This window comes from Cervus canadensis, chromosome 31 (assembly GCF_019320065.1).
Source record: "Cervus canadensis isolate Bull #8, Minnesota chromosome 31, ASM1932006v1, whole genome shotgun sequence".
In the NCBI taxonomy this organism is placed as follows: domain Eukaryota; kingdom Metazoa; phylum Chordata; class Mammalia; order Artiodactyla; family Cervidae; genus Cervus; species Cervus canadensis.
Window position 1 is genome coordinate 3,224,348 of NC_057416.1, and position 12,596 is coordinate 3,236,943.

Below are 12,596 nucleotides of genomic sequence, written 5' to 3' on the forward strand. Positions count from 1 at the left end.
AATAAAATTAATGAAAGGAAATAACAGTCTATAAATACAAATTCTCTGAGTTGAATGTTGAGTCTTGGAAAATAAAGTAAAATTCAGTGTTGACAATTGGTTTAAAAACAGGTGGTCTAACTTATGACATTTGTCAGGTTTGATATTTTTATCCTTCAGTCTCTGTACTAAAATGCAAACTTAAACCCATAGAGACACACAAAATCATTCATTTTATCCCCTCCATCAATGCATCAAGAGCCAGTATTTCCTCTATTCCAACTTATTTTGAATTTACAGTGGAGTTTCCTTGTTGTTGAAGATTGAAATAGGTACCAGTTGTAGTTCTTAAAATGCTAAGAAATTAAAACATTAAGGCAAAAAAATCCAGTTCAACTCGTATCAAATGACTTAATTTGATGTATACGTTAAACCTTTAAACATCTATTCTTCAGTTGTATTAGGGACACAGCAAAGTCTGCTCGTGCAAGAAACACCATAAACGGGAGGCTGTAGTGGATTCGATTGGGTTTTCTCCTGTCATCACCAGCACACACACCAGAGAGATGATCAGACAACCAGCATTATGTATGCATCAGATGAGCATTTACGGTCCCCTTGTGACCTGCACAGGTTGGTCATATGGTCTCCAGGGAGGAAAAGATGTATGTGATCACACATTTGCAGAACAGGCGACAGATGACTAATATCATGACATTTTAAAATCACCAGCATCTAAAAATATTTGTTGACATTGAATCAACTCCAGACCAAATCCAAAACTAGCTCAGGTCACTTAGCTGCCTGTCCTGTATAGCTTCATACAAGCCCAAACTGAGGCAAATTTTAGTGTCCAGGACCAGACAACTTCTCTAGCTCCAAGACCAGCACAGAAACATCCAGGAAGCTCTGACAAATCATTCACAGTATAGGTTACATTTTAGCAGCCAGAAGAGCAAGGCAAGAAAGAAGGACGTCTCTTGTCCAGCACTCACCATATGGACGGCGCTTCTGTCCCGCTGATCTCTAAGAAGTCGTATCCTTCTTCGAGCTGGAAATCAGTGAAGACCAGCGCGATGGTGTCCCCGGGCTCTGCAAGGATGGTCCAGGTGCAGTCGGCATTGTTCTCGTACTCGGAGGGGAAGTGGGGGCTGGAGATGCTGCTGCTCGTACCCCGCAAGGTTCCCCCGCAGGCCCCCTCGGCTGCAAGGGGCAGAAGAGAGACAGCACATTTAAAAGTGGCTTCAGACCCAAGTACCTCCATCAAGCGCCACTCTTGATGGGTGGCAAATATTTTCTGAATCCAAAATCATGACACACAGTCGGAATGAGGGTTTCTTTCTTCTGATTTGTTAGTTTAGTCCTATGGAAAGACTTAACAGTACACCAATTATATTGCCTTGTGAACTGAACTACCACTAAAGAAAGAAGTAAAATTATGTCTTTTCTAAGATCTGTGATGTGCAATTATTATACACCCGACTTTCACAGGCAGCTCAACAGTATTCTCAAAGGAAGACAGAAACAAGTTGGCAACATTTTGAGTCTTAAAAGTATGTAGCCATCTTTGCTTCATTTTCTGTGAGCTGGCTGTGAAAACACAGTGATCTTAAAAGAAGTAGCCACCCTAATCTTTACATCAGGTAGAGTCTGGAATGTGCACTTGGCTTTGAATTTCAGGTAAGTCCTTGAATAAGATGAAAACAGAGATGCACCAGTTCATAAAAAGATTCTGAGTAGGAAACAGCTACATGAAAACTTATGGATAATCTAGGAAAAGCGACAAGGAAAAGATCAGTAAGGTAAAATATAATACACTGAGGATACAAGTTAGCATTGGAATACATACTCTTTAGAAGAGAAATGGATCTTGTAATTTTTTCCACTTAGTAAAAAAAAATAGATGTTATTCAATTTACATAATCATCTAATACAAAATGTTATGTATAAACTGTATATATAGGGCAGACACATATTTGTAAGAGAGTATTTTTGAAGACACTGTAAATATTGTTCCTTCCTCTCTTTCTTCCCTTTTCTCTCTCTTTTCTCCCTTCCACCTTCCCTCCCTTCTTTCCTATCACATAATCCTAGCAAAGAGTACACACTTGGCTGTCTTTATCTGCAGACTCTATATCCATTTTGTTTTTGTTCAGTCACTCAGTCATCTCTGACTTTTTGTGACCCCATGGACTGTAGCATGCCAGGCTTCCCTGTCCTTCACTATCTCCCGGAGTTTGCTCAAACTCATGTCTATTGAGTTGATGATGCCATCCAACCATTTCATCTTCTTTAGCCCCCTTCTCCTCCTGCCCTCAAACTTTCCCAGCATCCTGGTCTTTCCCAATGAGTCTGCTCTTTGCATCCACAGATTCTACTGACAGAAGATGGAAAATATACAAAAAAGATTCCTAGAAAGTTCCAAACACTAAAACTTAAGTTTGCTGCATGCTGACAACTACATACCATTTTCATTGTATTAGTCATTGTAAGTATTCTGGAAATAATTTAAGGTATATGAGAGGATGTGTGTGGTGTTTACATACAAATATTACTATGACATTTTATATAAGGGACTTGAGCATCCAAAAAATGTTCCAGAGTTTCAGAAAAGCTTCTACTTCTGCTTTATTGACTATGCCAAAGTCTTTGACTGTGTGGACCACAATAAACTGTGGAAAAAGAGATGGGAATACCAGACCACCTGACCTGCCTCTTGAGAAATCTGTAGGCACAGATCAGGAAGCAACAGTTAGAACTGGACAAGGAACAACAGACTGGCTCCAAATCAGGAAAGGAGTATGTCAAGGCTGTATATTGTCACCCTGCTTATTCAACTTATATGCAGAGTACATCACAAGAAACATTGGGCTGGATGAAGCACAAGCCAGAATCAAGATTGCCGGGAGAAATATCAATAACCTCAGATATGTAGATGACACCACACTTAAGGTAGAAAGTGAAGAAGAACTAAAGAGCCTCTTGATGAAAGTGAAAGAGGAGAGGGAAAAAGTTGGTTTAAAAAGCTCAACATTCAGAAAACTAAGATCATGGCATCCAGTTCCATCACTTCATGGCAAATAGATGGGGAAACAGTGGAAACAGTGGCTGACTTTATTTTTTGGGGCTCCAAAATCAATGCAGATGGTGACTGCAGCCATGAAATTAAAATACGCTTACTCCTTGGAAGGAAAGTTATGACCAACCTAGACACTGTATAAAAAGCAGAGACGTTACTTTGCTAACAAAGGTTCATCTAGTCAAAGTTATGGTTTTTCCAGCAGTCATGTATGGATGTGAGAGTTGGACTATAAAGAAAGCTTAGCACTGAAGATTTGATGCTTTTGAACTGTGGTGTTGGAGGAGACTCTTGAGAGTCCCTTGGACTGCAAGGAGATCCAACCAGTCCGTCCTAAAGGAAATCAATTGTGAAAATTCATTGTTGAAGCTGAAACTCCAATACTTTGGCCACCTGATGCGAAGAGCTGACTCATTTGAAAAGACCCTGATGCTGGAAAAGTTTGAAGGTGGGAGGAGAAGGGGACAACAGAGGATGCGATGGTTGGATGGCATCACTGACTCAACGGACATGAGTTTGAGTGAACTTCAGGCATTGGTGATGGACAGGGAGGCCTGGCGTGCTGCAGTCCATGGGGTCCCAGAGTGACTGAAGTGAACTGAGTATCCAAGGACTTTGTGATCTGCTGGGGACCCTGGAGTCAGTGTATGACTGTTGTGTCGTCCCAGCCCCACAGACTCTCCGCTCACCGTCCTGTCTGATACCCCACACTGCCTCCACGTCTGTTCCCTGGCCCCTTCCTGGATTCCATGTCCGGCCCTCTCTCACCTGCCTGGGCTCGCTCCCAGTCTCCTCAGCCTGCTCTTTCACTTTGCTCAGGACAAAGCATTGGGCCACAAGCTTCATGAGCCTGACTGTGCTCAGGATGCCCCTGGGCCTCACAGGTCGCCTGGAACTCAGTAAGGTCCCCTCTCTCCCCTCCTCGCACGCCTGACGCGACATTCCTGTATTTGAGTCACTTATACTAACCCTCCACTCAGACATCTTCAGTAGGAGGAATGGGACTATAATAATATACCTCTGGGCTTAAGATAATATCCAACTTTATCATTTCAAAGAGTAGAAGTAGGAAAGTAAGCTAATTTAATTCTAGTACTATGAGGCATTTTCAAATATAAAGTTCTAAAAAAATAATATTCTATTAAAAACGGCAGCAAGCCTATAAGAAGAAAGTTTCATTGTGGTAGCAATCCAGAAGGGGCTTAGCTGACTGTTTTGCTCTGTTTGTTTTCGGCAAATAGCTGAGGCCCAAGTCCAGAAATGCTCTTTTTGTTCTCAGCAGAGCAGCGGGGAAATTTCAAGAAGAAATAAAGTCAAGGCAGGCAGAGAAAGCAAAATAATCAAGTAAAATATTAAAAAATGAGGATTATGGACAAGCTTCTCGGAAACTGAAGAATTATTTCAAACTCCATAAACATTTAATGTAAACTTAGAAATCACGTATAAAAAGTAAAACATATTAAAAATAACCATTAAAACAAACTAGATGATAATTCTGGCCAATATTTATATATTATAGTTATATATCAATATAATGTAAGCTTTTTTTTTTTTAATCTCTGGACATTAACAGTAGAACAAATGTACCAAAAATTATACCTTAATATTAATTCTGCTATATATAGAGGAATTTTTTTTTTGTCTAGAAGCTGAAAAATTGGGGAAGGGTATCTACTTAAGTAACTGCTATTTAGGATTACATCATCTCCTCCCCACCAACCCCTGCTCCTTTTTTAAAACACATTTTGCTGAAAGAAAATGAAGTTAGGTTTGAAACTGCCAGGTAAATACTTGACTATAAAAATTAGCACCCAAAATGTTTCCTAGTAAAATGCTGAATATCAATATTGAGTACCGTCACTCCATATAGTAAAAACTGTGCTCCTGGGACAGCCACATGAAGGGGTCAGAAGGCACAGGTGCTAAAATAGAGTCAAGGAGTCAGGCTTTGATCCTGCAGCAACTATCAGAGCAACTATTTCTTTAAATCCATTTCCTATATTGAGTTTTCACAAAATCTTGCATTTGAAAAAAAATTCCACAGCTTAAAGGAGTTTGAATGCCATCAAGTTAATCCAAGAAGAAGATAAGGTTTTTAATAAAAGATGTGTTTGAATGTACTGATTTCTGTAAGTGGGGAAAATAATTCTAACTGTAAGCAGAAATCAGAGTGCACTATGTCCCCTAAGGAATTTCACAACTTATAAAAAGTTTCATCCCAAACTGTAAAAGTATTATAAGCCTTGCTTGGGTATCAGTGTTGTTAGGGATGTAACCTAAAGGTATGATTCAAAATACAGAATAAAACATTATTTAGAGACATACTTTGCCATATTTCTCATAAAGAAAAATTGAAACCAACTAAATGTTTAACAACAGATAAATCATCAAATAAATTACAATGCAACCAAACCATGTGGTGATTACCAAGCATCTGTAACACTGCTTCAGCAAATCCCTGACTTACAATATTAAATTTATAAAATGCAGGGTATACCCTGTGTAGTTTCTTACAAATTTTAAAAATTGTATAGAAAAATATTCAGAAAAGAAGAATGATGTGCACACACATCTAAAATGTTCAGTTGCTAATACTAGGCAATGTTTTCTAACATGACTTCTCTAAAGCTGTGTAGAATACGGATACCAGTGCAAGCTTTCAATTTGGCTGCCTGGATTGGAATCTGAGTTTTTGCCCGTTTACATAACAAGTTCTCTTCTCTGGGCCTCAGTGTGGCTATTTATAAATGAGGATAGTAAGGCTGTCATACAAAGGCATGTTTTTTCCAGTAGTATGGATGTGAGAGTTGGGCTATAAAGAAGGTTGAGTGCTGAAGAATTGATGCTTTTGAACTGTGGTGTTGGAAAAGACTCTTGAGAGTCTGTTGGACTGCAAGGAGATCAGACCAGTAAGTCCTAAAGGAGATCAGTCCTGAATATTCATTGGAAGGACTGAAGCTAAAGCTGAAGCTCCAATACTTTGGCCACCTGATGCGAAGAGTCAATTCACTGGGAAGAGTCTGATGCTGGGAAAGATTGAGGGTAGGAGGGAAAAGGGGCAACAGAGGATGGGGTGGTTGGATGGCATTATTGACTCAATGGACAAGAGTTTGAGCAAACTATAGGAGACAGTGAAGGACAGGGAAGCCTGGTGTGCTACAGTCCATGGGGTTGCAAAGAGCTGGACATGACTTCATGACTGAACAACAACAACAATTCGTAGAGTGATTGTGAAGGTTAAATAGATCAATAGCTGTAAAGTGCTGAAAATATTGCAGGCAAATACTAATAACTCCATAAAAATGGCTATTTGTATTTTCTCCAACTTAGCACACAGTCACTGCTTAATGAGGTTATTTACTTATTTTGAACATGTTACCACTGCTTTGAGTAAGACTGTCCTCCCAGGTCTACACACCGCTTTCACCAGGAGCTTAGCAGCTGCCGCAAGGGGAGAAGAGGATCACAGAGTCTAGTGGTCAGAAGGCAGCCCCCTTCCCCAGGGTTCCACTTCTCTGGAGCGCTGGAATGAATGGGGACCCTGATCTAATGCTACTGTTTCTGCGGCCTCATCACCTGTGTTATACCTGAGACCATCGGGGGACCATCCCCTTACATCCTTCATCCTTGGGTCCTGAAGATGCTGTGAGAAGCACTGGTTTCTGAGGTCACCCCTCCTCCCCTCAGAGATCAACACAGCTCACGTGTATGGTTCCTTCCTTTCTCCCAAGCTCCTATCAGCAAAATTTCCCACATTGCAACCACTTCTGGGGTACAACCCCCACTTCTTTACACTCATGGAAACCAGTGTCTTTTCAGGATGCTGCATCATGAAATCCTCCCTAAGGTCTGAGTTTTGTACCCATATCCCAAATGCCACTGTCCAGGACTACATGCTCACTGACCTTCACCTCATCATGACTTGTGGACCCCTTTCATTCTTCCCCCACCCCGAAGTGCTCCAGTTGGGAGTCTCTCATCCTCAGAATCTAGCATCATCTTCCTTGGAGTCATCTACACAATCCCTGGGGCAGCTTCACTAGTCCTTGCAGCTTTTTACTTCTGGTTCACTTTCAGTGTCTCCAACGCTACATCTAACTTGCTCCTCACTGAGTTCAGTATCAAGCTAGACCATCTGACCACTGGCCTCTTGGTTCACATGCCCCCTCTTCCAGCAACCCAGTTCCAAGGCAGTCCCTCATTCCCACCTCCATCTTCCATCTCCTCAAAACCAATAAATGATCATTTTCCAGCAGCAGAGTGGACTGCCCCATTCTCAGACCTCCACTCTCTACATTTCCAGGTCACGTCCTCAAATACCTTCACTTCAATCATTCTTGGACCCTGATGGGGCCAACACTCCCCGATCGCTCCACTTTCTCAATTCCTTTCCTCAGGCCCCTCTTTTCTGCATGTCTCCCCTTGCCATCCTCAGGTTTCGTGGCCTTCATTTCAACCACTTCCTTGTGTTTGCCATCACTCCACCGTCAGCACCTTAGATTCAAATTGGACCAAATCCACATGGACTCCCAAGGTAAACGTGGTTGCAGAAAAAACCCAAATAGACATGCACTGATGGGTCGACCACATCCAACCTGGCTTTTAATGATGACATCCCTACTCTGTTCCCCACATCCATTCTCCACTGGGAGGAACAGTCCTCTGTTGGGAGGAAGGACCATTTTGTACCCTCTTCCTCCTGCTGCCAGCATCTCCTGCCACATCCTTAATGTGATTTTGTTTCCTATTTTTCTAAGAAAATAGAAGTGATTGAAAGGGAAATTTTATGATCTATTGTCACCATGTGTGATCACCTATTTGCGTTTCTGCCCACAAAATGTCCTCCCTGGATGAGCAGTAAACACTCAACCTACAGTTAACACCTATACCTGTGCTATTGCTCTCATCTAAGCCAAATCCCTCAACAAATGATCATTTACTCTTTTGATTGGAGAGCTGCTCTCAGCATACTTAACTTAGTCACTCAGTCATGTCCAACTCTTTGCAGCCCCATGGACTGTAGCATGCCAGGCTCCTCTGTACATGGGATTTGCCAGGGAAGAATACTAGAGAGGGTTGCCATTTCCTTCTCCAGGGGATCCTCCCAACCCAGGGATCGAACCCACATCTCCTGTTCTCCTGCACTGCAGGTGGATTCTTTACCACTAGCACCACCTGGGAAGCCCCATGTAAACATGTTATAATACTTCCCATTAAAAAAAAAAAAAGTGTGTGTGTTTTTTTTTTTTTAAGTGACTCTTTTGTTTAAGTAACTCTTTTAAAAGATGCATACTCCTTGGAAGGAAAGTTTTGACCAACCTAGACAGCATATTAAAAAGCAGAGACATTACTGTGTCAACAAAGGTCCATCTAGCCAAGGCTATGGTTTTTCCAGTGGTCATGTATGGATGTGAGAGCTGGACTAGAAAGAAAACTGAGTGCTGAAGAATTGATGCTTTTGAACTGTGGTGTTGGAGAAGACTCTTGAGAGTCCCTTGGACTGCAAGGAAGTCCAACCAGTTCATCCTATAGGAGATCAGTCCTAAGTGTTCATTGGAAGGACTGATGCTAAAGCTGAAACTCCAATACTTTGGCCATCTGATGTGAAGAGCTGACTCATTAGAAAAGACCCTGATGCTGGGAAAGATTGAGGACAGAAGGAGAAAGGGATGACAGAGGATGAGATGGCTGGATGGGATCACTGGCTCGAGGGACATGAGATTGGGTAAACTTCGGGAGTTGGTGATGGACAGGGAGGCCTGGTGTGCTGTGGTCCATGGGGTCGCAAAGAGTTAGACATGACTGAGCGACTGAACTGAGCTTTTGTTTCCACATCTATTTCCAGACTCCATATCTACCTTTAGCTTTATATTTAAAAATCCCTTTCCCAGGAACACACCTTAAAAATGTCTATAATCGCAATCTTTAGTTTTTTCCCATCCTCAACTTAACCCACTTGAGTCAGGATTTTGTCCTCACTGGTCCACAAGAACCACTCTTCTCATGTCAGCCACACCAACAAATCCAAGGGTTAGTTCTCAGTTTTCATCTCATACAAACTCTCAACAACATCCCACAGTTATCCACTTCATCTTCTTTGAAGTACTTTTTTGTCAATAGACTTGTAAAATTCTTATATCTTAAAGTAATTCCAAATTCACAAGAAGTTGCAATCATAGTACAGACTGATCCTGTGTACCCTCCTTCCATTTTCCACCAATGATTACATCTTGCATAGGTACAGTGTAGCATCAAAAAATGACACTTTTACAATGGGTACATATGATTTTGTTCACTAGTTCCTTATATACCACACTCATGGCAGCCTCTAACCTTAAGGACATGCTTTCTCCGTCCCCTCATTATTTTGATTTCACTTCTCAGTCCTTAGAACAGTGCCTGGGATTCAGTATTTGGGCCTCTTTTCTTCCTAACTTAACTTACTACCTGGGTAGTCTCATCTAGGTTCAGTTATATGGATTTAAATATTGTACATGTGTTGACAGTTCTCTTGCTTGAAGGTTGATTTCAGATCTTTCTTGAATTTCAGCTTTATGTATCCAACTGCCAGCCTGGCATATCTGCATAGATGTTTAAATAGCAGTCCAGATCTACTGGTCCCCAGATCATATTCTTAAACTTTATTTTTCCAAGTCTGAAATTCCACAGCCTTCTCCATTTCAATAAGTGGGAAGCCCATTCTTCCAGTGGCTTAGAAAAAAAAAAATGGCGTCATACATGAGTCTCCTGTTTCTCTCATGTTCTACAACCACTGTGTCATAAAATTCTACTGGTACTTTCTTTAAGCTGTATTCTTTTGCTTGATGTTTTACTTGTTCTAGCAGCTTTATTCATAATTGATAAAAATTGGAAGCAGCCAAAATGTCCTTCAATAGCTTGAAAGTGAAAGTGTGAGTTGCTCAATCATGTCTGACTCTTTGCAACTTCCTGGACTGTAGCCTACCAGGTTCCTTTTCCATGAGATTCTCCAGACAAGAATACTGAAGTGGGTTGCCATTTCCTTCTTCAGTCTATTTCTGAATAATATCCTGTTATATATGCAACAGAAATGACAACCCACTTCAGTATTCTTGTTGCCATTTCCTTCTTCAGTCTATTTCTGAATAATATCCTATTATATATGCAACAGAAATGGCAACCCACGCCAGTATTCTTGCCTGTACAAATCTCATGGACAGAAGAGCCTGGTGGGACCAGCTAAGATGGAGTCACAAAGAGTTGGACATGACTTAGTGACTAAATAACAAACAACATTCAGAAATATAAGGAAATGAACAGCCAAGTTATGAAAAGACACAATAGCCTTAAATGCATACTGTGAAGAGAGAGGCACGTACATGTTGCATGGCTTCAACTATATGACATTCTGAACAGGTACAACTATCAGGTCAGTCACACAGTTGTGTCCAACTCTTTGCTACCTCATGAACTGAAGCATGCCAGGGTTCTCTGTCCTTCACCAACTCCTGGAGCCTGCTCAAACTCATGTCCATGAAGTCAGTAATGCCATCCAACCATCTCAACCTCTATCATCCCCTTCTCCTCCTGTCCTCAGTCTTTCTCAGTATCAGGGTCTTTTTAAATGAGTCAGTTCAAAAATAATAATAATAATAATAAAATAAATGAGTCAGCTCTTCACATCAGGTAGCCAGAGTATTGGAGTTTCAGCTTCAGCTTCAGTCCTTCCAATGAATATTCAGGACTGATTTCCTTGAGGATTGACTGGTTTGATCTCCTTGCAGTCCAAGGGAGACTCAAGAGTCTTCTCCAACACCACAATTCAAAAGCAAACAATTCTTTGGCATTCAGATTTCTTTATAGTCAAAATCTCACATCCATACATGACTACTGGAAAAACCATAGCTTTAACTACACAGACCTTTGTTAGTAAAGTAATATATCTGTTTTTTTAATATGCTGTCTATGTTGGTCACAACTTTTCTTCCAATGAGCAAACATCTTTTGATTTCATGGCTGCTGTCGTCATCTGCAGTGATTTTGTAGCCTAAAAATAAATAAAGTCTGAGGAGGAGCTAAGATGGTGGAGGAATAGGACGGGGAGACCACTTTCTCCCCTACAAATTCATCAAAAGAACATTTGAATGCTGAGCAAACTCCACAAAACAACTGATCGCTAGCAGAGGATATCAGGCACCCAGAAAAGCAGCCCATTGTTTTCAAAAGGAGGTAGAACAAAATATAAAAGATAAAAAGAGAGACAAAAGAGTTAGGGACAGAGACCCATCCCAGGAAGGGAGTCCGAATAGAGGAAGTTTCCAAACACCAGGAAACCCTCTCACTGGCGGGTCTGGGGGAAGTTTTCAAATCTCGGAGGGCAACCTAACTGGGAGGGAAAATAAATAAAACCCATAGATTACATGCCTAAAAGCAACTCCCAGCAGAAAAGTACCCCAGACGCTCACATCTGCCACCAGCAAGTGGGGGCTGAACGGAGAGGAGCAGGTGGCATTGCTTAGGGTAAGGACCGGGCCTGAATGCCCTGAGGGCAATCGGAGGGAGCTAACCTGAGATAGCAACTTAAACTGTGGGATAGCAAGAGAGAGAAAGAAAATTGACTGGCAAAAATTGCTAACTGGACACACTGCCGGCCCATTCTCAGAACAAAGGAAGGACTGAGCAATTCCAGAGAAGAGCTAGCCGACAGCGGACCGGCCCATCCCCCGCTGGAGGCAGGAGGCAGGGGGGGAGGGGAAAGGGGCAAACTCGGCCCCAGAGATGGCATCCCCTACCAGACTGCAAACAGGCCTCCCAGTTTCTAACCAAAGACTTCCTGAGATTCTGGGTGTTTGACATCCGCCGGGAGGGTCTCGGCTAGAGACCAGCTCCCCAGAACAGACACAAGGCGCACCCGACAGGCGCGCGTGGAAACTGAGGCTGGGATAAGGTGTACTGCACCCAGGGAGAGTGTGCTCATCAAGCTCCTGGCTGCCTGAGCTGCTCGGCCGGGGAAGGCACAAAACGCAGGCCCAACAGAGTCTGTGCTTTTGTGGAGTACCCAAAAACTGGAACCACACACAACTCAGGGCCTGCTCCCTGTAGAGCACCCTGGAGCCTGAGCAGTGTAGACTGGGAAAGCACACGCGCCGTGAGTGGGGGCAAACCCAGAGTGGCCGGAACACTGCGAGTGCTCCCCACACATGCCAGTGACATTTGTCTGCAGCGCCCCTCCCTCCCTGCAGGACTGAACAAGTGAACCTAAATGAGAGACCACCTCTGCCCGCTTGGGTCAGGGTGGAAATTAGACACTGAAGAGACCTGCAAACAGAAGCCAAATAAACAAAGGGAACCGCTTCAGAGGTGACAGATGAAACAGATTAAAATACCTGTAGTTAACACCCATTACACCAGAAGGGGCCTATAGATATCGAGAAGTGTAAGCTGGAACAAGGAGCTATCTGAAACTGAACTGAACCCACACCACCCGCAATAGCTCCAGAGAAATTCCTAGATATATTTTTACTATTTTTTTTATTAAAAAACATTTTTTTCTTTTGTT

General features: G+C 42.2%; 1 protein-coding gene across 1 annotated transcript in view; it reads right to left on the minus strand.

Annotated features, from left to right (window-relative positions):
* CSMD1 (CUB and Sushi multiple domains 1) overlaps positions 1-12,596 on the minus strand; it is a 2,005,298-nt gene that overhangs the window by 998,663 nt on the left and 994,039 nt on the right. Inside the window, exon 5 of the mRNA XM_043454305.1 lies at positions 975-1,182. Within this exon, the coding sequence (XP_043310240.1) occupies positions 975-1,182 (208 nt within the window). The remainder of the gene's footprint in view (positions 1-974; positions 1,183-12,596) is intronic.